We start from the raw sequence: 25,224 nt of genomic DNA, 5'->3' as shown, positions 1-25,224 counted from the left end.
TACGGTTTGGTGCCATTTTGTGTCATTTGGGAGCAATTTGATTGCTACCACAAAGTGTTTTTCTGGCTACTGCTCACTTTATATCAGAGTGCTCTTCTTGTCTGTTCTATTAGTAATGTGGATATACAATACAGAATTGGATCTATTTCTACAGTATAAGCAAAAATGTTGCAAGTTTGCACTTTGAATACATGAATACATTTCTAGGTTAGAGAATGTGTGTGAATGGCATTAATTCCTCAGTTAAAAACAAAAATAGTTTCCTATGCAAAGCAGCAGTTTAAGTCAAAGTTTCCTCCATTTCCTCCTGTAGGGACAAGTGCGCAGATGAGTGACTGGGACTGGATCTCGTTTTCAGGCTGATCGAGCCGTACAGTTTGGCAGAGCGCTTTGAGTAGGCGATAATCTTTCTCCTGTACATCTCCCCCTTCCACATGGAGATCATCAGCAGCGTGGAGAGCACCACACCGCCCAGCGTGAGCAGGCAGAGTCCAGCTATGACGCACCGATCCAAGTGGGCACCTATCCGGGCGCTCTCCATCTCCAACCTTTCCATCTCTCTCGCCGACACGCTGTCACGGTCCACCACCACATCCCGTGGCACGACGTAGGAGATGATCACCAAGGAGATCCCGGTCACCAAAAACGTGACTGCACTGATAAACCCGTAGTCTATAGAAGTCCCAGAGCCCTCCCCGAAGGAGAGATCATCCTCGGACATAAAGGAGAATTCTGGAAACGTCTCGGAGCAAGGCTCACCATTGCGCACGGGTCTATGAGTACTTTTACAACTACTTTCCGGGCTGGCCAGTCGAAGGTTAACATTCTCATCAATATAGGTGAATGATGTCTCTAATTCCTCGTCGCAGCAAATTCGGACTTTCTCCTCGCCGAGGTGACTTAGTTTAACCTCCGCGCCTCCCTTGCGTGGCGCCGTCCTTGGTGATGAATGACACCGGCCATGGCAGCCCCGGGCCAGGTTACAGCAGCCCTCCCCCGGGAGCGCTCCTCCTGTTGATCCGGCCGGCTTACGGACATGCAGCGTGCTGGAAACACGGTCAAGGACGTCGGGAGGATCGGGCTGTTTGCCTCCTTCATCTGCAGAGAGTAGCTCTGGAGAAGCCATTCGTTTTCACCACCTGCTGGTTCTCTCTTAGCCTTCCACCCACGACGTTTTCACTCCACCGCATCCCTAATAAGAAGACACGTACCAGTTCTAAGTTAAATGGTGCATCTCAATTAGATTACTCTGACTGCAAAGCTTGAAACATTGTATCCACTAATGCGCAAAAAAACGTGTGCGTAATTTGGAACAGTGCGCAAAATGCACACACCTCTATAGTGATACTGAAATCAAAACCACTTAAAAGTTTATTAGATCGTTTAGGAGAAATCCGTGGGCCCATCTTGAAAGGCGCTTATAGAGGCTGTGATTAGCCGAATGCCTCTGTATCCAATTAGGAAAACAATCCACGTGTAAACCTAGATTAAACTATATTCTTACACAAGAAACACTAATACAATACACACATTCGTAAAACTGATCTAAAACTAAATAAATACAGAATATACATAACCATACTTGCTCTACCTCCGAGAAAATCATTAGGAAATAATTCCAGCATTTCTAATGTATTTATTTTAAATATCCATCGGAATACTCCTGCACACTTTATTTGAATTCAGCTGAAGATGTATGCTCTTCTGCATATGGGTGGACCGGTCATGCACAATCCGCTTTCTATTTTTTGTAATGCCAAACAAAACCCTCCTCAGACTGCTCAAACCTAAAAGAAATCAACTCACCGCGCTACTTCAGCATCCTTTCCGCCTCCTTTTCCTCATAGACTACGGCAGCTGACACCACATCACGGAGACAGATTTTTTTTAAAAGCCTTATCAGGGAATATGCCTTGAATATGCCTCTCCTTACTCGATGCTGTGGCGGCAGGCTGCTCTGAGGGGAGCTCTCCGTTAGTCCCTCCCACACAGAGCCTCGGCTGCCCGCGCTGTGGCGCTGAAAGGAGAGCCGCTATCTGTGAGCCGATTGAGATCACTACCAGCCAGTCAACACAAGTAGGATGGAGATTTGAAAAGGCTGAGGGGGAACCTTAGGGACTTGATGAACATGTTTGACTGGCAATGCCGTTCACTAGGAAAGATTTTAGGATAATTTGATGTCAATGTACAACTATAAAGCTCTTATAGAGGATGAGAACAGGTTAGTAGGTCATAAGAGATAAAAATACCATCAAAAATGATTTAAACTCGCAACCAGGCTATATGATATAAGTGTCTGAGACTTAACAGGAGCTCATGTGCTATACAAGTTGCAATAAAGTCAGTACTGAAAACCACAGACACATCTGAAGTTTCTATAGGCATCATACAGGAATGTTATATATATGCCAGAGGGGATACACACACATAATACACAGTTAGTCACAACAAAATCAATATTTAAAACCCTTCAATAGACTATTTTAGTGATGCATGATCAAACACAACGCATACACACTTCATAGCCAACTCAAAGGTGGTGATACAATACAACAATCTGCACTGCTTATTGTCAGGTAATGCTAACATCATATCAGAAATATATATCCGGTGGTGTTATGCAAACAACATTGTTAAACTGTGCGTATCATGCACCATCTGTTCCCCTGTGTGCTCTCAGAAGATTACTGGTCACTATGTCAAAGCCATCCTAATCCATGTTTAATCTAGAGATCTGAGAGGTTATCTGATCTGTGACCCCCATGCAAATCTTTGGGAGTTTCATCTCATTCATCCCGCATCTCTTCAGAGTCCTCGTCTTGACAGCATCTTCAAACTTAAATGACATGTTAATGACACGCTTTTTTTATTCTAAGGAAGTAACACTTTGTAAAGCAGACTAGTGCAAGCCACCGTCAACCATTTAGGGCTTATCCCACTTTAAACTGAAAATTCATTTGCTGACTGTTCCACCTTATTTAACACAACCAGGCAGCAGCTATAAATATAGTCGCCACTTTTCCTGGAGTCCTGGTGGCTGGGTGAACTGCTTTGGCTCATTTCCCAACAAGACTCCATTTAACAGATGAGTAAAGAGAGATGGATGCAGCCAGGGAGGGAGTTAAGAGAGAGGGAGAGTGAGGGAGAAGTGGAGGGGAACAAAGAGGGTCAAAGACAGACAAAGATTTACTCCACCATTTTTGTTTCAGAAATGAGTTTGCAGAGTGGGGAAGCAGAGACACTCCCAGATCACTGACCTATAGATCATAATGCTTTATGGCGCGTTTGGTCAGACTGTAGTCAACTTCAGTCGTCTCATGCATGGAGACAGATAGAGAGGAAGCCGGAATCTGACTGTGTGCCTGTCTGAGGGGTAACAACAGCCAACTATTAGATGCAATCTGTCTGCAACAGTGCACCACTTTTCCTGCTGGCAAGGACACCAGTCTTCAATAAAGGAGGGGCGACGAGGGGAGTCGGTGCTTCTAACAGCTATAAATCCTCATAGTTTGTCTCCCCCCACGGGCGTGTACCCACACACACAGAATAAAGATTATGAAACATGGATGTGGAACTGCTTTTGCTTTAGACAGTAGCAGATATCAGGAGGTGATGAAAGAGAGAGGGGTGGGGAGTGGTGGTGTTCCTTCAAATACAGCAGCAGGAGGAAGAAGAAGGAAAGCGAGACAGTGCATATGTGGGAGTGTGAATTATGAAGTGGAGTAATGAATAAGGGAGTGACTGAGTTCATTTCACCTTCAACTGCTCCAGGAGCTGCAGGAGCTGGTCAGTGTGTGACACCAGCAGACTGTGTAGCACATGGCTGAATATGAATGAGTGGGACTGTATGAAAGTGAAACAGGCTGCGCCCAGCTAGCTGTAGTTATAAATTATTTGTTTACCATGTGGAGATTTACGCAAGCAAGTCTATATATAGAGATTGGTTGTGACTAAATATTTACACACAACCACTGCCCAGTGTGTCACATCAGAGTTATCGTAAATATGAATTTCCAACTTATAAATAGAGTTCACGTCAACATCCGAGTCACAATTACGTCTGGGAAACTTAAGAGTTTTCTGAAAGCGCAGATACATCCATGTTGGTGGTCAATTATATGGAAGTTCCTGAAAGACGAACAGACGTCTGAAAGTTCAAAGTAATTAAAGTCAAATTAAATAGTTATAGTGTTACTGCACACAACCGACTCTACAACCACACAACCGTCTTGAGTTGTCTGATTCATGTGAACGCTCCCAAGTCAACTTTCCATATATTGTGAATGCTCCATAATTTAGCTAACTGACACAGTTAATATTAGCTTGCTAATGTAAGACTCTATGGAGCGGAAAGTGAAGGAGTTCATATGAAATGTGGTCAACATATCTGACATGACACTGACCCAAATTCTTTTTAATAATACAGAAAACTGGAAAGATTTTACTTTACATAATAATAACACAATAGTCCTAAAAAAAAAAACCCTAAAAAAACCATCATGCCAATAACATCAGATTAAAAAACTAAATAGCATTGGTTAGGTTAGCTTTGGATATTTCTGACTCATTCTAAACTACACAAGTACTAACTCTGGAACACGTTGCTCTATGTATGCATATAAATAATACAAAGTATCACCTACATTTGCAAAGGATTGACAGTTTAACCTTTACATGCATACCTCTGATTTTAATCAGCTTGTGGCCATATTACATCCTGCCTAATTCAGTTATTCTCTTCAATTAAACCCTCAAGTTCCTTCTGAATCAGACAGAAGTTAATGTTGTGTTTCCCTGCTTGGCCTTATTTTGTGTCACTTGTCCTCAAATACCCTTTTCTATGTAAGGTTTAATTTAAACGAGTGTATGTAAATAACTGTGAGTTAACATTACCATCTTTAATTTGATGATCCATTAAGCTTTTCATATAAACCTGTAATGACTTGACGATTTTTTAATGGTGAGCAACATCAATATATTATACATATTAAACATCGTGCATTCATTTGTACATTAAATCATCATGAGTTATGAACTACTGTTATTTATAGAGTCTTACTGTTTATACTGTGTTCTCAAAAGTTTTCCAAATGTTTCTTTTTCCCCTGTCTCTCCTATGCCTCCCTGGCTTTCTCTCTTTCTTTCTGTGTGTGTGTGTGTGTGTGTGTGTGTGTGTGTGTATGTGTGTGTGTGTCAGTCTACACACCTGCTTGAATCCACATACCAGCAATCCATCAACTCATCTACTCAGCTGTATATCAACCTCGGTTCTTCATCCACTTGCCAGATCGTTCTTTTAGCCATTATGTTAGATAACATCTCGGGCCGCATTGAATAATAGTGCATTCAAAGCTTAGTCTTTCATGTTGTTTTGTTCGCTGAGCTAACCTTGTCTTCCTGTGCCCCAGGATCACTGCATGCCTGCCTGTTTTCCTGCTCATCTCTCTGCCTGCACGAGTAGTCATTCGGTCGACCCGTCTGCTAGCTTCATCTGGCTACACTCACATCTCTGTCTTCATCCCTGCTCTGCAAGCCAACAGCTTCCATCTGCCTCTCCGCCTTTGCCTGCCAACTCCCTCACCTCTATCCACCTTCACCCTCTGAAAGTACAATCAATAAACCTTTTCTCATGCATTTCAACTCTGAGTTTGTGTCCAGTGTTTGGGTTTCCCCCTGTTGATCGTAACACCCATGCATTAAAGAGTTAAAGGACCAGTGTGTAAGATTAAGTGGCATCTAGTGGTGAGGTTGAAGATAGCAACCAAAATGTATATCCCTCCCCTTCAAAGCATGAGAACCTATAGTGGCTGTGACACTCACAAAAAATGTGAAAGTCCTTCTCTGGTGCCTGCGTTTACTTTGTCCATTCTGGGCTACTGTAGAAACATGGCAGTGCAACATGGTGACCTCCATGGAAGAGGAGTCGCTCCTTTTATAGATATAAAGGTTTTATTCTGTGGTGACAAAAGCACAAGATGATTATACATGACCATTTTTTTTCAATTTCTACCAAGGGCATTTTTTTAGACTAGGATTAGATTAATATACTTTATCACACCTCCCTAAAACAGATTTTTCTAAGTTATGCTAACGCTTGTGGTGCTGCAGTGACTTCATTTAACACAGCTGTGTGCTGTTGATTGGACTGTGCACATTTTAATGGTGCAATGTATTACAAAACTAGTTTGAAACTAGCTAGTAGTTACAGACTTTTAGGAAGGAATTTACTCACAAATGTATGAATGAATTAAGGAGTAGCTGTTGCAACAGAATTTGAAAGACAAATGAATTAATAAAAATCTACATGTGAAAAAAGGAAAACCTTAAACCTTAAATGTAGCAGCTTTATAGTATCACGCTTTGAAAAAAGCTGAACATGCAGTAGGTCAAAGTAAACCATCACAGCATTTTCTTCACCACTGGCAGCCAGAGAGCATCCAGAGGTCTCCGACAGGGAAGTGTGCCACAGCAGCAGGGTACTGTAGATTATTAATAAGCAGGTGTACACAATCCTCTGGGTTTGTTTGGGTAGGTCTGGCACGCAAGCCCTCCAGCTGCTCTTAAAAAGCCTTCCAGAGATGAGAGTGCAGGCCGACAGCGGGATGACAAGGGAATTAAGAAAAAGGCAGACTGAGGTTCAGTGGGATTTTTCTTTTAAGAGACGGTGGTGGTGGCAGACATTGTTATGAAATATTTAGCACTTGGACCGTAAAGTTAATTTACAGTGACTTTGATAATTGAAGCGGTGTGGCTGACCTCAATGCAGACACTGTGGGGTAATGGAAGGATAATAACGCTTGCCTAGTTTGTATGTGTGCGTGCATATGTGTGTGTGTGTAGGCGTGTGTGTGTGGGTAGTCAAAGATGTAAGCTTCATGAAAAGATAAGACTTCACAAAAAAAAGGGGGAAAAAAAGTATTTTGGTGATTAAGCAAGCCAACTCGGATAATTAATTCCGCTATTCCATCGACCCTTCTTCTCTTTATCGTCTCTTTATCATAATTAATGTGATGTTATCCCCCCACGCCACAGCTGCTTTTGCATTATAATGCTCTCTATGGCTCTTGTTGATAATTATCTGTCCTGTCTTCTGCCTCTCCGTCTCCATCTGTAGCTCTGATTATCTCTTACAGCTATTCTGATGCGCTCAATCATAATGGTGCCCTAATTATAACACAACAAACATTTTATTTTAGCTGTTGGATCACATCCGCTTTGACAGATACATAGTTAAGGTTTAGCTGAGCGGTGGCGTCCTTGTGTGCTCTGAATGGGAAGCAAAGTCAGAGTAGCTGTTTTGTATGGACAAGGCACACATTCTAGGCTGGATGGGATGAGTTTTAGTCATTAGGTAAATGAGAAATCTTTGACTTCAGGCCAGGGACATCATTTATATTTGGTGAAACAGTGAGCCAAGCACTGAGTAGTCTGCTGGCACCGCTGCCTTTGGTAAAATTTTGCTTCTGAAATTCTGTTCGGATGTTTACCTTGGACTTTCAATTAAGAACAAATGGACCACTGTAGCCTTAATATTCTGTATACTCCCCTTGTCCTAAGGGTGAGAAATGACCTGCCTTTACTGAACCCTTAAAATAAAGCAGCTTAATTGAATTTTAAACCCCAAATCTATTTTTGCATGAAGGAACAATCTGCCATTCATCATAAACGTTGTGAATATCTGGGTTTTTCCTCTTCACAGTGCAGAAAGACTGCATTTAATGAGTGAACACAACTAATTGTTATTACAAAACACATTGTGTTCTTTACTATAGTATAGATTTATTATTATTATTTATTTTATATTTATTCTATGATAGAAGCAGAAATGTGCAGAAAGTATTTTGAATGGGAAACAATAACGGTCTTGAACTTTTTTTGGTAACAGTGATACATTCTTATATACTGTACTATGAGGAACACGAAATATTACAAAATACTAGTAATAATATTATTCTCTCCACACACAAGGGGCAAAAACAGCAAAAATAAATGTTAGATAGATTAATACACAGACACAAATAGAATAGATTCAAGACAAAACAGATTGAAGAACATAAATCAATCAGCTCTAATCAGCACATGTAGCACAGTATGCAAGTGTGTGTGCATGGACTTTGCACATGTGTTTTTCACAGTATTTGTTTTACAGTGTGCTCAGGAAGACCACATTATTGTTCCTCTTTTGGAGGTACGATATCAGTAGTAGAGTAGTGTTGGGGATGAAGGCCTTTGTCCCCCTTGCCGCGAGGAGTGCAGGGGGAGCTCAGGCTTGTTCCTTCTAACTGTTGCAACCATTGTGATCGTCCTCTTCGGAAGCCGCTGACTGAGCTCACAAGAGGTAAAGAAACTGTCACATATGACACGGTGTCCCCTCAGTCCATCCAGCACATCTCTGACACCCCACCACAACCCGCATCCTTTTTCTCCAGGCCTCCACTGATGGACTTCCCAGTGTAGACTTGCATCTTCCAAGTGTAGCTGGATCGAGCGTCTCAGGACACCCATATCTTGATGCAATACTTTGCTGGCTTACTGGGCAAGTAATGCCAGAAAGAACAGCGACCTTTTGACAAATGAGATTACTATCAGTAATTAGTATCAGTGTATCAGAAAACAAACACATAAATCAATGATAATGCAGCAATACATAATATAATTAACAGTGAAAATCACTTACATACAGATATAAATATAAAAATTGACCTCTGACTGGAACCAGTTGCTCATCCACTCTTAATTCAGGCTCAGAGTCATAGAAGTATGGTAGACTCTCCACCCACTTCTTCCAGACCTTTCTTATAGCCACCAGTTTTCTCTCACATGTCTTGCTGGGATTGACTCACAGTAATCAAATCTAGCATTCTTGAGAAAGCATGAAAGACTTTAAGTGGCATTGTGGCACGGAAAATCACCCTTCCACTCTGCATCCCAGTGACTAGATGCAGCCTCGCCTCGGGACCTATACACGCCCACTTAGATTAGCAGCTCTATGTAGGTCAGTGTCATCCATCCTTTTCCTGTTGTCTCCATATTTACAGAAAACTTCCAATTTTGTCACCATCAGGATGATGTTTTCGGTGGCTGATGAACATGTAGGATGTTGAGGCGATGTGCAGGGTATGGGCAGCGGGGGTCATCATTATGCAGTTTTGTGCTGCCATCCTGCCCTAGTTGTAATATGGTGACAAGGACCGTGTTATTTTGCTGTTTTTTGACAAAAATATCTCCTTTTCAGTTTGGGGGATTTCTTCTTCATCTAAAAATGATGCATCATGCTGTGGATTGTATTCTTCCTCACCTTCTTTCAAATACCTCCTCCTCTTCTACATCATTGTTCTCCTATTCCTCCTGGACATCTGACAAATTTTGATGTATGACCTGTTAGCCACTGAAATGTGCACTCATGGCTTTAGCAAAGAGAATTGGGGATATTGTCATCCGCAACACCTTTATAGCCTCTGACTGCATTCGCCATGAGTTATGCTTTCAATACATGTTTATTTTGTCTGAAATAGTGTTTGTTTTGTTATAGATGAATTATACATTATATTAATGCAGAAGTCACTGTTGGGAATTTGTGAATATGTCCATTGGTTAGGATATTCATTCCACTCACACTTTTTCCATTCTCTATTTTCAAAGGAATATTTTACAAAAAGGAATATTCCCCTCACAGTTTTAGATGGCTGGCCCTCCATCAGTGTCTGTTTCATGTCCTCAAATAATTGTCCTGAAATGTAAGACACTCACTGGAGGTGAAATATCAGCCCAAAGAAAGTCTGAAGGAATGCATTTCATAAATATAAATGAATCTGGAGACAAAGAGAGACCTTTCCCACAAACCTGGAGCGAAATGTTAAAACATTTAACAGTACAAAAAAAGTAACCAAGTATATCTATTCCAACTTTTGCTTTTCAAAACTGTGTAACAATTTACAGGCCAAAGGATTTATTTGGAATATGTCCAGTACGTAATGGATGGACTACACTTAACATTTAAATTAAAAGTTGTTAAAGTATAAATGCTCAAATGTGGAAGCCACTTGAGTAGCCATTCATGCTCACTTTAAGCATTTAAAGCATGTCATGTAGACCTTGAGATCAAACAGATAAATGCTACCTTCATAAAAAGTACCTTGGTGCAATATTATATACAGTAAATTTGGCCTCTCACTCTTATTAAATATTCTAGTAACAGGATTTGACCACAAGGTGGCAGTAAAGCCCCATTATGAGTGCTGTAGGAAAGAAGAAGCAGAAGCAGGATCAGGGCAGATGCACCAGTTTTGGAGAGTAATGCATTTTCTTATGTAGCACACAAGTACATAACACATAAATATAATTTATTTACTCTTTACTCTATTTCCATTTATACTATTTTATACTTCTATTCCACTACATTCAGACTGATATGTGCTTTTTACTTGATAGTACTATTTTCTATGCAGATTCAATTATGTTCATCTTATCAAATACAATTCACTGAATAAACTACAAAACAGTCAACAGAGTAGTTAAGATACAACAATACATTTTGCTTATATATTAAGAATTCAGATATAATAATCAAATAATATCACTCACAGTTGGCATTCAGCAGGATAATGAGCACTTGTACTTTTGATAATTTTAGTACATTCACTGATAGTACTTACTGTATGTACTTTTACTTAAAGGCTGACTACTGCCTGAAAGTGTTTCAGCTGGACTGACGAGGCCAGACCCCTTGGCCTCAAGCGTATCCCAAGCCACCATCTGCATAATTTCAGAAACCCAGTTTTCGAAAACATAGGCCTCCAAAGAGGGGCCCCGACAACTCACCGGACGGGGTGCTCTCTGGGTTGCCTAAGTTTGGTGGCCTGCAGGTTCGCCTCTATAGCCCCGTTTCCACTGCAGGAACTTCGGGGTAATTTTACGGGGCCAGGGCCGTTAGTGCGTGTCTACATAGCAGGAACCTCGCCCGAAGGATAATCGTCTGGAACTTTTACGGGGGCTAAGTGAGTCCCTGCCTCCAGGTAGGTACTCAGTACGGCCCGAAAAACTCCTGGGTGGGGCTTGAGGTTTACTCTGTGCTGATTGGGTATACTCAAAGCGGGATGTGGCGTCAACAGAAACAGTAGTAGAAAGCGTCTACACCATCGGAAAAAAGTTCATAGCGTCCACCGCCATGTTCACAAACACACAAACCAAAAACGGGGCAACCACCCCAGCTCCTTCCACGTTTACCTGCTCGTTGTTTTCTTTGTTATATTTTCGGTGCGTTACCTTGGTGACGTCATGGTCAGAGTCCGGTGGGTCCTATCTGGGTCCTACTCTGCTATGGAGACACAATGGCCTAGAGGACAGAATGAGAGGACGCTCCTGTAAAGGTCCTGCCTCCTAAATTTTACCAGGAACTTCCTCAGCAGAAACAGGACAAATGGCTGGGGGGAGCCATGCGGGGAGGAGATTCCTTCCTTTCTCCCCGTTTCTCCCCGGGCTGCCCGGTTTGTAGCAAGATCAAGATGCCCCTTCTGTCCTAGTAGTCCTAGTAGTAAAAGGAGCCTATGGTGAGGTACTTAGGGACCCTGGCCGGGGCATGCGGCACGGCTTCCTGAAAACACAGAGTTTTGGCTGGCCAACCACCCACTCCAAGGACCCGGTGGTTGCAGCAGGGGTCTGCTATTCTACTGTCTCTCCCAAGGTGCAGGTTGGACGGGTGTTCCCATTCCAACTGGTGACTGAGGGCTACCTGATTGATCCCCGTGAGAAGCAAAATTGGTTGGTCTGCAATTATGGTGTTTGCACTTGTCAGAACCATAACACATGGGATGCCCCTTGCCATGCTCCGGGTCCTCGGCGGATTTGGGCTGGGGCAGTACACCTCTCAAACGCTTAATCAAGTAAGTATTTCAAGTGAACTCAGGGGGGACAGAATCCTCCCGTGGATCAGAAGACAAAAATGTACTTTGTTGATCTTGATTCTCAGTACTAAAAATGAATGTGAAAGGGGACAATAAATATTTTTCTTTTGAGTTTTGAACTTGAGGTGAATATGGAACTGGCGGTACAGTGATGTCGCTCATTTTTCCTATGCTATCAGCTGGTGACTTGCACTTAAGCGACATTTCTGTTTTATCAAACCCTGGTGGATTCAAGTAGTATGGAGTACCAGGGGCACAAAGAAGTACACAGTGTACTTTGAGGTTTTTAATATACTTTATTACATTTTTGCACAGGGAGAATTCATACATACAAAAGTAAAAGCAATAATTTCTATAAAATAATATACCTAAAAAATAATACATTATTAAATAATCTTGACAACATTAATACAGAATATAAATCTACAATGTAAAAAAATCCCAAGGTGTAAGTCTTTTGATATCCAGTGGTCTTTGTCTTTTCAGCTCAGTTATTTTTTGTTTAAAGACCACATCACTTGTAATAGTAGCTTTGTGAATAACCACTGCACATGTCGTCCTCCATATTTGTGCTACTACAGTCCTTATCATAGTCCAATAGAATGTCTGGTGTAACCTTGGCATTTTTTCTTGGAAGACACCATACATCACTGCATTATGATTCACATGTACATTAAATCCAACTCATTTTCCTCCACACATATTTAGACCTCTGATATTTTAAGAGTGGATGTTCAATACTGTTATCCTCATCACAGATGTCAATAGGACACTTTTCAGTTTTAACAAAACAATTCCACTTGACAACTGCTCAAACTCCTGGTCTCTGAAATGAGCCACATAATGTCTCATTTACTTTCTGATGAGTTTTTACTAAATATATTTTTTAATGATACCAGAGAGTCACATTCATCTAAATTTGTGCACGGGAAAATGCTACCGTACAGGTTATTACTCAGTTTAATGCATGTATTGTTACGAGCCATTTCCCCAAAGAAAGCATGACGCTCGTAGCTTTTGTTTGTTCCAGCTCAGAGCTAAACCAATCTGTGTTGTCTTTTTTGATGCCCAGTGCAACATTTTTACAAATGGCTGTCTTTTTAAACCCAGGTCTATAGACCCAAGGCATCCATCTTTTTCACTTTTATATAGCAATTGTCTCTTTGTGACTTTCCTAATAGTTCGCCATATAAAATTAACTGCTATTTAGTTTTAGTTTTTCTTTTCTGTCTGTTCATTGTGATGAAAAAATTTGGGTGTACCAGGGCTTTGAAATACTGCCTGGAAATGTTCTAAATATTTCGGCTTTGCATTCTTGGTGAGCTAGATAAGAAGAATGGACAAGAGTACCACTCTTGTCCATTCAGTATAAAGCTACCACCAGCAGCTGGCGAAGTCTGGAGACAGCTAGTCTAGCTCTGTTCAAATGTATCAAAATCCACCTACCACTGCCTCTAAAACTCATTAATGGATGCATTAACAATGTGTATGTTTAATCTGCATAAAAACCAAAGTGTTGCTTGACAACTGGTCCCAGCCAAGAAATAGTCTGATACACTACCCCGGAAAAAATCTTTATGCTAAGCTAATTTAACTGGCTTTTGGCTATAGCCATATATTTAGCATTCATGCATAAAAATGGTGTCATCACTGGAAGCGAACACATCATGCATCATTGCTTCCGCAACTTCTCACTTGTCGCTGTGGGCGTGGCAAAACTCGCAAGCTTGTTTGCAAATTTTATGTACAACAACCTAAGAGCTTTTCCAGCAATTTATGTGACTTTGCACCAAGCAGCACATGGCTGTTTTAGTTTGCATCTGTAACCTTGGATGCAAGGGACATACAAATGAGGGGTTTTAGAAATTATTACAAATATCTCCCTCCATAATAACAAGGAAAGACTAAACTTCCTGCCCCACGACATGACTTTTTCTTTGTCGGCAAATCCCTGTGGAGTTTGCAGGTTATTGCTACTTTTACTTTAAGGATATATTCACAGTTAGTCAGGCGTCCGTATCAACAGTGAAATAAGTTTGCCTGGCTGTGCTTTCAATGTGATGGGGGACAAAATCCACAAGAAAAATAACAAGAAAAAACTATTTCATTGTTCATTTGGGATCCTGACTGTTGTTTTAAGACAAGACTTGAAAAATGGTTAGCCTGTCCATTATATTTGAACAATTCTCCCATCACTGGCACTGATGTCAGTTGGCCTTATTTGAGATGGAAACACATGAAATAAGGTTGTTTGTCCGTCTGTGTCAATGATCCTGCAGTTATGATCTTAAAATACATCATTTTCAGAATAAATAAAGATGCATTACCTCCCTGGATCAAACATATAGCACTCCATTTAATCACTTCCATGGAATACAATTGCATTAGTAATAAATCATACCAAACATAACCATTTACATTAATAGAATCAATATCCATTTAAAATTACTTGGGAATTACTTGCTGTCTATGACACCTCAGCTGGATGTCTTTTACCAGCTGGAATTACAAAATCCCCCCCCTGCAGTTGTGAGGAATGATGACCTGCCATCGTCTCCCACCTGAACCGAACACTTCATTTAGCCATCCTTTGATATGGTGTAATAGCACGGAGAGGATCAATACGGAGGTGACAATGAATTTATACCACATACACAGTCAAGGTAAGTTATGTGGACGTTGGATGGATCATAGGGTTAACCAAAGAGAATTAAAAGGTCAGAGATTATAGGAGACTGAGGAGCACTTTAAACCATGATAATCCAATGCTGGCTTTTAAAAACACTGCCATTAATAGTCAGTTAATCTTACGTTATAACTTCTTTATCCACACCGTCTGTGGATAATCTGTCTACAGTCCCTAAAGTAGCTGAAACAGCCATGCTTCCTTCCAGGCAGTTTTCCAACAGACTGCAGAGCTCTCATTGCTGAACCAGCCTCCTGGGGAGGTTATATAGACAGTAATATAAACAGCTGCACTGCCTACTGTGCTGAGATCTGAGTAATTTTCATCCTCTGCTTCCCTTGTTCACTCGAGGCTGTGCAGCTTCCCTGGGAATAACAATCACACTAATCTGGACTAGTGTTGAGTGACTGCCTGAAACCTCACCCAGTTTGTTTATCTTTCTGGCTAAGGGATCTAAAACACAAGTGTTGGGGGAAGAATGCTAATTATGAACAGTTAAATCATGAGCGCTTACGTCTCACTTTGTCGTTCCACAGCAGATATCCCGCGGATGGAGATGAGTGCAGACAGCATTGGACTTTTTCCTCCCTCTCTCATCAAGAAGCAGCTCTGTCAGCCAACACAGATGCACACATCTCCCTCAGCCCCTCTATCTAATGTTACACGTGTTTACCCCAAGGGGAGGGGAGGGGGGGGGGATTGCTGCTATACACCACCCATGAGTGTTGTGATAGCTCCTGGGAACTCACACCCCTTTGTTTCTACATAGCAATGCTGTAATCTAACTAAACAGTGTGAGCCTTCATTTTCTTTTTCTTCTCGATGAGGCGTAAGATGTGAATGCAGGAACACAACAGGAAAGACATATAAATCCTGACAGGCAAAACATACATGTGCAAAGAAAGAGACACACAATTTCCCAGGTACATTTAAAATAGAGGTTCATATATAAGTCAGCCAGCTGAAAATATGATAAACTGTACTGCAGTACTGAATTGCAGAGGCGATGAGCCAATAAACAGACAAAAAGAAGCACAAATACACTGCTGTCATATAGCTTAGTGGTCCAAGTCATGCTGTGAGCATTTCCCTGATTCGGTTGTATTTTTTTCAACAGACATTACAACCACATGAAATGATACATCATCACAATGATGCACAACAAAAGTTATATTACTGCGACCTTGTTCTTCTTTATGAGATTTATATGTCCTTCCATCACTATAATAGTCCTACAATGGGCTAACAGTGTGCCTGTAGGACTCAATAAGAAGTTAAGAATGATCTTATTGTGTCTTTAAGGGATCCTGTATTTTTTAATTTATTGTATCCCTAACTTCCCGTGGTCCTTGGTAACTGAACTATGGAGACTTTGAAAAGCTTACTATATGGTGTTTTATCTCTCAGTGTATTAATATTATATTTAATACTTCCATAAGTACTTACAGTGTGTATTACGTTTGTGTGTGTGTATGTGTGAGTTAACAGGGATTTTTCCTATTTGCATAATTTAAAATGTACACTATTTTAAGTATATCATAGTCATCGCCTGTTTTCATAATATAATTTCATTAGTGTGCATCTGGTTCTCAGAATTTATAATTATCTATGGGTCAGTCAGTACAAACTCATGCTGTGTGGCTAAACATTGCACAAACCCAGAGCACTTTATTTGAAATTCTAGCGTAGGTCCCTGAGTTTCAAAATATGCCAAATTTGTCTCGCTGATTTATAGTGACGTGTATGAAAGATGCACCAGACATCGAGCATATTTCCTTTTGATGGAACTGTGCAGCCATACAAAACAGAGTGTGGGGATTGAATATTTCATTGAGTGCAAAAATCACACAGCTTCCCAGAAGAGGTGGAATAAAGTGGCAAGAGTATTACTGCCTATACAGTTTGGAATAAAATAAATAAATAAAAAAAAAAAAACGGTAAAGCTATAGAAAGATGGATACGTGGAAAAACTGGATGTCAAGAGATTAATAACATGAATGGCTGTTGATGGCTTGTTTCTCTCTCCCAATGCTGTCACCTAGCTCTTTAAACTGTTCTAACAGTTTAATTGGGAACATTTGCACCTATTTAGCAGGTTTATTATACAAATATAACACTGTAAAAATGTAGCAGTAAACAGATATAAGGACACCAGCAATCTAATGTTGTCTAACTCCTCTAAAGCATTAATAACTGGTGTATAAACAGTTAATTAATTTCATATGTAGCAGTTGAAATTATATATAAAATAGTAGTCTTCATGAGGTTGGAAGCCATGTATGAACATCTTTAAACACCCTTGTGAATAATTGCTTTATAACACTTTATGATTTGTTTATGAGTGTCATCATACAACTCAGCATTCAAGTGTTTATGCAATAACAGTTTTTAATGCATTCATCAACACTTGAAAATATATGCAAGAAAATAATCCAACCTCAAATATATCCTCGCATTTTCTTACAATTACATTATAGTGTGTTATAAACCATTTATTGTTCATGTGCCGCTTATAAATGCTTAATAGGCGTGTGTAAAATCAAGTTTATGTACCAGAAACAAAACCCCTCTCAAAACATTACCTCATCTATCAAACGAGTGCATAGTTTGATCTGTATGGTAATCCAGGGCATATTGTAAGAAAAGTTTGTGGTTCCAGTGTCCGCATGTGACTTCACCGTGAGGCTCTGAGGAGCAGAGGGGCTCTGCAGGAGGCTCTCAGTCATGACTGTGTGAGCAGTGAGACAGGAGCAGAGCTGCCAACACCTCCTCTCTGCAAACTTCAACCAAGAACCGAGGTTGAGTCCACTTTTATTTATCGTGTTTATATGGAAAATGTATTGGAGTTTCATTTGAGGGTATTGCACTCATCAGAAATTGGATTTCATGGAGAGGAAACTGCAGTTTGACTGGATTAGCCTATATCTGGAAGAAATGAAGTTTTTGGAGGATTTATAGTCGGGCTCTTTGTTGGACTTTTGATGGCTGGGCCCTTGCAGTTTATTGCAATGATTTTTTTGTAATTTTTGCCTGATGTGATTTTCTTAAAAGCGCACAGAGCTCCAGCTTCCTCCTGTCATGGAAAACCTCACCATGGATAACATGACTATGGAGAACGACACGTCGGTGCAGAACAATCAGACCCTGGGTGTGTGGACTGACTATACTATAGAGTACAAAGTGGTCAGTGTGTTTTTAGTGTCCCTCATATGCGGGTTGGGCATCGTGGGGAATATGATGGTCATCCTAGTGGTCCTGACCACCAAACACATGCGGACTCCAACTAACTGTTACCTGGTGAGTCTGGCCGCGGCTGACCTGATGGTCCTTACTGCCGCCGGGCTGCCCAACATCACCGACGCCCTGCACGGACAGTGGGTGTACGGTTACGCGGGCTGCCTGGGTATCACTTATTTCCAGTACCTGGGGATAAACGCATCCTCCTGCTCCATCACCGCCTTTACTGTGGAGCGCTACATCGCCATCTGCCACCCCATTAAAGCGCAATTCCTGTGCACTTTATCCAGGGCAAAGAAAATCATCATGCTGGTCTGGGCGCTCACCTCTGTCTACTCCGTTATGTGGCTCTTTCTGTCAGACACTAAAAAGTTGGTGTATGACAACGTGGTGCTGCTCAGCTGCGCCTACAAAGTGTCCAGGAGTCACTACCTGCCCATTTACTTCACAGATTTCGCGGTGTTTTACGTGCTGCCCCTCATGCTGGCAACGGTTCTGTACGGACTGATCGCCAGGATACTTTTCCTAAACCCGCTGCCTTCAGACCCGAAGGAGAGCACCAAGAAGTGGAAGAAGGAGATGAGGCAGTTAGGGAAGATGATCAGCACCAACTCCTCCAGCAGCACCACGGCTGCCTCCCGCAGACAGGTGGGAGACATGTCTGATCATTAACATTATCACTGTGTAATGATCTCTCTCTCTCTCTCTCTCTCTCTCTCTCTCTCTCTCTCTCTCTCTCTCTCTCTCTCTCTCTCTCTCTCTCTCTCTCTCTCTCTCTGTGTGTGTGTGTGTGTGTGTGTGTGCGTGCGTGTGCGTGTGTGTACATAGGGGAGATTGATGGGTCCAGGTTCACCACAGGTCAGCCTAAATTACCTTAATTTAGAAACAGGTTTGAGCAGGGCCATGCAGAGACCTATGATTTATGATTTACAGCATAACCTGTTGAATTATAGCAACCCATATTCAAACAGAATATCAAACAATATCACAGTCCCCCACCTGTGTTTGTGTTCTGTTGGCGCCTATTAAATATCAAACTGCTACAGGCAGGTGACACACACTGAGAGCTGAGAACCATAATAACCACAGTATCATAAACTGTGAAGACCAAGTTATGTCATCGTAAGGCCGGGTAGGGTTAGCCCAAGGCATCAAGTTTTTTTGTGTGAAGGACTCGGTTCATAATGTTTGAATGTCTGAATATAAATATTAATGTCAATATGGTGAAAAAGCGGCTCCTTTAGAGACATTTACCATACATTTATTGTTTCTAAACAAAGATTAGGCTTTTGATATGGTGACAATCTCTCCGATTCAGAGTGTAACATGTCGCTCTTCAAATCTCACAATTCCAAATATATATATATATTTTAAACTACAAGGCATAAAACAACAGGAAAATAATGGAGAAAATCTCTAAAGACTATAAAATACAACTATAAATAATGGAGAGGCAGAGAGTAGTCGTGCAAGACACAGTCAGACTAAACCACACAGCTATACAGTCTTGTTTACAAAGAAACCACACACCTTAGGCACAAGCAACACATGGCTGCCGTTTTATAATTTATTTTAATTTAGATCCTTGTTTCTGCAAATGTAAGAAAACTGAGATATGAGATCTATATTTAATGGCTTCAAACGACACAATGAGAAAATATTTATAAATCTGTGGACACCCTCTGCTGTAGCTATTCAGAACATGTTCTGACTGAAACACCTTATGGGATGTTGCATTTTGAATTGTTCTAAAATGGAGATATCTTTGAATAAAGACTCAGCTTTGTAAGATTCTTTAGTATACATTTTCCCCACCAAAATAAGAACAAAAAGAATTATGATTTTTTCCACCGAGTGTTTCTGATATATTTATATATATATAGGATACTTTTCTGCTGCTTCTGCTTCTAGTCAGCACATATTCAAGGTTTAAAACATTAAACACCCACTGAGCTGGGATGTGTCATTTTCAGTTGTTTCCAAACATATTTTTGTCAGGAATGGAAGAAATAGTCTCCCAAGCATTTAAATATTGACACAGAGATTTTGCTGGTGTCTCACCTATTTCATTATGGTACAATAAGTAAGCTCAACAACCATTAACAGCTGATGAAATCATGTTAATGGGGTTGTTATGTAGTGTGCCTGTATTAAAAGTAAATCCTTTTAGAGCAGATTTTAATCTTGTGCTTGTGTATTTGGTTTGGTAGCATGTCTTTTATGTCTGGATAACAGCCATTAATGTATTAACCAGAGCAGTAATTCCTAAAGATACACCTGTAAGTTTCTTACCAGGTTTCCTGCTTTGAATTTGTTCATGTCTCCCCATCACCTGGCACCAGACTGCCTCTATCTTTTTTTCTTTCCACCTGAAAGTCCCTCTTTCAATCTTGAATCAGTTCTTTACTTCCTCATTGTTTTTCTTTCAATGTCATTAACGTTACATCCTGCAGATCTTCCTCGCTTCTGTCTCCTCTGTTCTAATTCCTTCATTGACTCTGAAAATGTAAAAAGCTCCTTTTAAAAATCTGACAGAGCATGAAGTGGAACTTTAATTTGTTTGGTGTTAATTACAGTAATTGATGACAAACAGCACACAGTGGGAATGCATCAGCAGTCAAACTATTAAGCCACATTAACATTAATGTAAAGTCAAGCAGCAGCACCAAGTTAGACAAACTGGATGGTTACAACAATGCTAATGTCAGTTTAACAAAAAAACAACAACAACAAAACTTCTTCTCTGAAGAGTTTTTGTCGGCTACTTACTTTGTTGTCTTTGTCTAACAGATTATTATTGGATGGTGCACATGTCAGTTAATGCGACATGTCATCGTATGAACTATGATTCATGTGTCTGTGCTGTGAAAGCGGCTCCAGTTGACCTGCTAGCATTTGTTTTAAACACTCGTGTAGCAGGAGTGGGTGGTGTGTTTGGTGGTCGCTCCTTGTTAACAGTAACAGCTGTCTTCTTGTATCATACGGGAACAGGGTTCAAACACAATGAGCTCCCTTCCACAAGCTGCAACAGAAACTGTGGTGGGAAGCCAGTCTGAGCTAACAGCTGTAAAGTGATGGACAGTCAGCGTACAGCTGAACATAAAATATGACTTGACAGAAGGGCACTTTGACAGCAATGGCCACAAGGGGCAGGTGCTCAGGCACCCTCAGCCCCCCACCTCTGCTTGTGCTTGAGTTTGAGTGATGTCATTCAGCTGGGTCAGCTGCAATGTCTGACATTTTTTAAGAAACATGGCAAAATTCTTTGCTTAAGTGTTAGTTTTTTCTGTGAAAGACACATTATTTGACTACAAAATGTGATAATGTGTCAATTATTGTGATAATCAAGAAACGTACAGCAGGTCCTACTACAGTTGACCCCATGCCGGAACATTCAGCTTTAAGCTTTGCTTTTTGATGACATTGGTTTTACTTCCTCTATGTTTTGGGGTCTCACAAACCCACACTCCTGTAGGTCCATGTGCAAATATAACAAATTAAATACCCTTTCTACTGACTTAATTAAAACCCAGTATGTAGAAACTTATTTTGAACTGCTAAAGTCTCAATAGGGGCTCAAAGAAAATTTGCACTTTTCTTCTAGAATTTTCAACATTTTGAATATGTCCAGAAGTTTCGACTGGCCTGAACTCCCCTAGTGTACTTATTCACTTTTTGATGCACAGTACATCAAAGTGCTGCCAGACCTCATTTCCTTTTATACTGAGTCAAGTGAAGCCCAAACCCACTAAAAACTCAGTTTACCACATTTCTTTCTTTTGTGGAACAGTATTGATCCACGTCTTTAAAGCTGTGAAGCTTCTTTTTTTTTTTTTTTATCAAATTTGTTTTTCTCATGTACATGCTCAAGAGAGTGAAGACATCATCAAACATGTAGTAATCTCAAACTATCCAGATCTGTGTTCCCTCTTTCTCTGAAGTCATCCTCTTTGCTCCAAAGAATTACTACAACTTTGTAAAAAATAAAACAGAAACCTCTAAAGGCACAACCACAGGCGCACTGCGCTAGATGTGCAGCTGGATAGCAGAGCTAGATGTTTGTTTATCAGATCAAGGGAAGATGCCTTCTTGGAATGACAGGGGTGTGGTTCCCTGGGGGTGGGGGCTCCACGCTCTATTGAACAGTCTTTATCAGTTAACCCCAACTCAAATAGGCTTTTTTTTCTCCATCAATGTGGTTTACGTTTTAATCTTTGACAAATGCACACCCATGAACACACAATCACACGTCACCACATTGATGGTGATCAGCATGACCAGACCGTTGTGGACACAAGAATCAATTCTTACCATGTACCTTACTGAATTACCTAAAGGTCAAGAAGTAATGAGGATCTAGGGTTGGGTGAGTCATTCACGGATGACGCTGGCAGTGCCCCGATCTGATGCAATTAGACTCATCTCGCTGCAGCTGAGATGACACAACATAAATATGGATAAGAGTTAATTACATACAAGTTTCAAATCAACATTATCACCTGGTAGTTATATTAACAAATCCAGGCTTGGTTAAGTTGTGCATACAGATTTCAATCAGTCTTCTGAGATGGAAATTAATCAGCAGCATCTGAATAAATAATGAATGGCTTATGAGATCTTATAAAGGGATGGTTTTAAAGTTGCATTGCAAAGGTTCTTTTTATCAAAGGAACAGCTTGGTTTGTTTACAGACCCACACAGATGGTGTCAGTTTTGTTGGGTGGCAAGCTGATTTACAAGCTGGGTAAATGTGACCTATGAAACCCTTGCATTTGTCTTTTTCACAAGTGTTTGTATTTATATTAATCGTCCAGTTTTAATGCAGCTCTGTTGAGAAACATTGCTGAATTGCACAGGGAAAGACTTGACATATAAATACGCACTGTCCAATCAGACTGCACATTTCAGCATTAACTAAAAGTCAATCAGTGTCTTGATTGTGTTGTGCTAATTTCATCTGCAACAAAGAACTTAACAGATCTGCGGTCATGTTCCAGCGTTAATCGGAAACCTGATGAGTTTTCTTTAAAGGGCAAATCACAAGTCAGCAGGAGAACGATTACACCTGTGAGGACATGATGTGTTCATCAAAGTGCTCAACTCAGGTCAATCTAACCGAGAGAAATGTAATGTAACAATAAAATGAATACAAGCCTCTAAAGAGGTTAAATGAGTCTTGTGTATTCCATCTTCAACAGTTCTCTTTGAGACACACCAAAGGAAACTGTGAAGAGCAACAAACTGTAACAAATAGAGTCACTCATGGTGTGTTTCTATATACCTTTTAGCCATAGACTGTTCAGTGCTTCTAATTTTCTTTTTTTGAGGAATGGCTAAAGTGTGCTCCAAAATACATGTGAGATTAATTAGCTTTTTTTGTTTTTGCTTGACCTCAAATATGCCAGGTCAGTACAATGTTAAGGATAACCCAAATAAACAAGCATCTTTGTCTTGTTACTGTAGAACAAAAGTATAGAACAGTTTATTTATTTATTTTGTTGGTCTTGAGGTAGATAATTACATTTATTAAGCATCATTTGTTTACCTTATTTTCATCTTCGAAGATCTTTAAGTGGAATAAAGACTATTCTCAACTGGTAAATGATCAAATTATGATGGATGAAGTTAGGTCCATTTTAATCAAGGTTAACTAGCTTCTATCCAATCTCATTTTCATTTAATTTTCTTAAAAATGTCCAAAGGTGACAGTGGGGAACTTGATTTTTAGTTAGTTAGTTATTTAATACTGTATTTGTGTTTTAATCAGATTGTCTTGGTTTGGTGGATCTCTATGACCTGATCTGAGCACTCTGTTGATCTTGAATGAACCTTGCTGTGAGGACACTTTCCTGCTGTGAGCTGATCTCTGTGAAGTGTTCTTTAAAAAGAAAAATCACAGAGGCTGTGATGAGGACTTCATGCTGAAATATGCCATCAGGTTGTTGTGAAATTGTTATGTTAGTGCTACTATTTACCTAAGTAGCTTTGAGGCAGATCACCTTGCTGAATTGTAGTGCAGGAGTAGCGCACCAATTCAGAACTTGTTACTCTGGTAATTTGGCCCCATGAAAAATTCCAGTCACGCCATCAATATTTGAGCACAAGTGTGGAAGCACTGTTGATCTCATTAAACATACTCAAGTTGGCTCAAGTATGTTCAGATGGAGATACAGCTGTTCACATACAAGATGCAAAAACAAATTATTCCCACACCCTCTGATATTGTCAAGAACCCCTTTAACTGTACTGAAATATAACAAAAAGCTTCAATTAAATGAAAAGTAACTTTTTAAAATGTGGCTGTAAAGACTGACGTAATAGCACTTTTAACTCATTGATTGAATTTTATTAGGTGACCAAGATGCTGGCTGTGGTGGTGATTCTCTTCGCCTTACTTTGGATGCCCTACCGGACCTTGGTGGTGGTCAACTCCTTCCTGGAGAAGGCCTACCTGGACACCTGGTTCCTGCTCTTCTGCCGCCTCTGCATCTACTTGAACAGCGCCATCAACCCGGTCATCTACAACGCCATGTCCCAGAAGTTCCGCGCCGCTTTCAAAAAGCTGTGTCACTGCGGCCCTCAGCGCATGGAGAAGCCTGCTTCGTACAGCGTTGCGCTCACCTACACCGTGATCAAGGAGACGTCCAACGGGGAAAGTCCCGACCACTTCACTACAGAAATGGATGAGCTCACCACACCGACCAATCAGTTTCTACCCGCCAGCCTCATGCCGACTGCCAAGAAGATGCCATTCGAGGAGCCTTCCCTTTTGGGGAGCGATGTCAGTGCCTGACTTAATACAAACTTCACAGCTAAAGAGGGTAGCAGAGATACTGGCAGCTTCAGTATGGATTCAGTCACTCTTGGGAGATTTTAGAGAGACATTTTAATTAAAACTTACACCAAACACTTCCAAAATGATTTCTCCAAGGTTTGTCTTTTTTTTTTTTGTGAAAAGTTTGGTGAGAGGAGCTGCCAGAAAGATCTAGTAGCATTTTGCAGAAAACAAGTGAATCATCATGAGCTGTGAAAATACAGTATGTTGATACATCTGTGCAGCAGTCGTCTCTATTTTAAATAAATCCTGCTTGTGTCTAATGTATCTAGAAAAATAGGAAATGTTATTAAGAATGTGAATTAGCTAACTCTTATGATATAATGCAGACACTCTTTTGTATTAACATAAACTTGATGGATGATTTCACAATTTTTCAAGTCTGTCTTATAACAAGAGGCAGGTGCCCAAGCTAATATGAAGCTTCAGCCGTCCAAATGAGTCAAATCAATCAGATATATTTCAATGTCTTTTTAGTACCAAGGTCCCTCTTTTTGTTACTATACTTCCACCTCAGCTCAACAGGGAAACACTGTCTGAGGAAACACAAAGAGGGAAGTCCA

The 25,224-nt window shown here is 40.5% G+C and overlaps 2 protein-coding genes across 2 annotated transcripts; one reads left to right on the top strand and one right to left on the bottom strand.

Annotated features, from left to right (window-relative positions):
• Positions 1-280: 280 nt before the first annotated feature.
• LOC133984031 (transmembrane protein 74) lies at positions 281-1,126 on the bottom strand. Its single transcript, XM_062423248.1, has one exon. The coding sequence runs from the start codon at positions 1,124-1,126 to the stop codon at positions 281-283; it is 846 nt and encodes a 281-aa protein (XP_062279232.1).
• A 16,541-nt stretch (positions 1,127-17,667) lies between these two features.
• trhra (thyrotropin-releasing hormone receptor a) lies at positions 17,668-24,619 on the top strand. The gene is made up of 2 exons (XM_062422788.1): positions 17,668-18,474; positions 24,179-24,619. Exons 1-2 carry the CDS (start codon positions 17,668-17,670, stop codon positions 24,617-24,619), a joined length of 1,248 nt encoding a protein of 415 aa, XP_062278772.1.
• Positions 24,620-25,224: the final 605 nt, after the last annotated feature.

The sequence above is a fragment of the Scomber scombrus genome, chromosome 7 (assembly GCF_963691925.1).
Source record: "Scomber scombrus chromosome 7, fScoSco1.1, whole genome shotgun sequence".
Taxonomy (NCBI): domain Eukaryota; kingdom Metazoa; phylum Chordata; class Actinopteri; order Scombriformes; family Scombridae; genus Scomber; species Scomber scombrus.
This window is presented reverse-complemented; position numbering and strand designations above follow the sequence as displayed.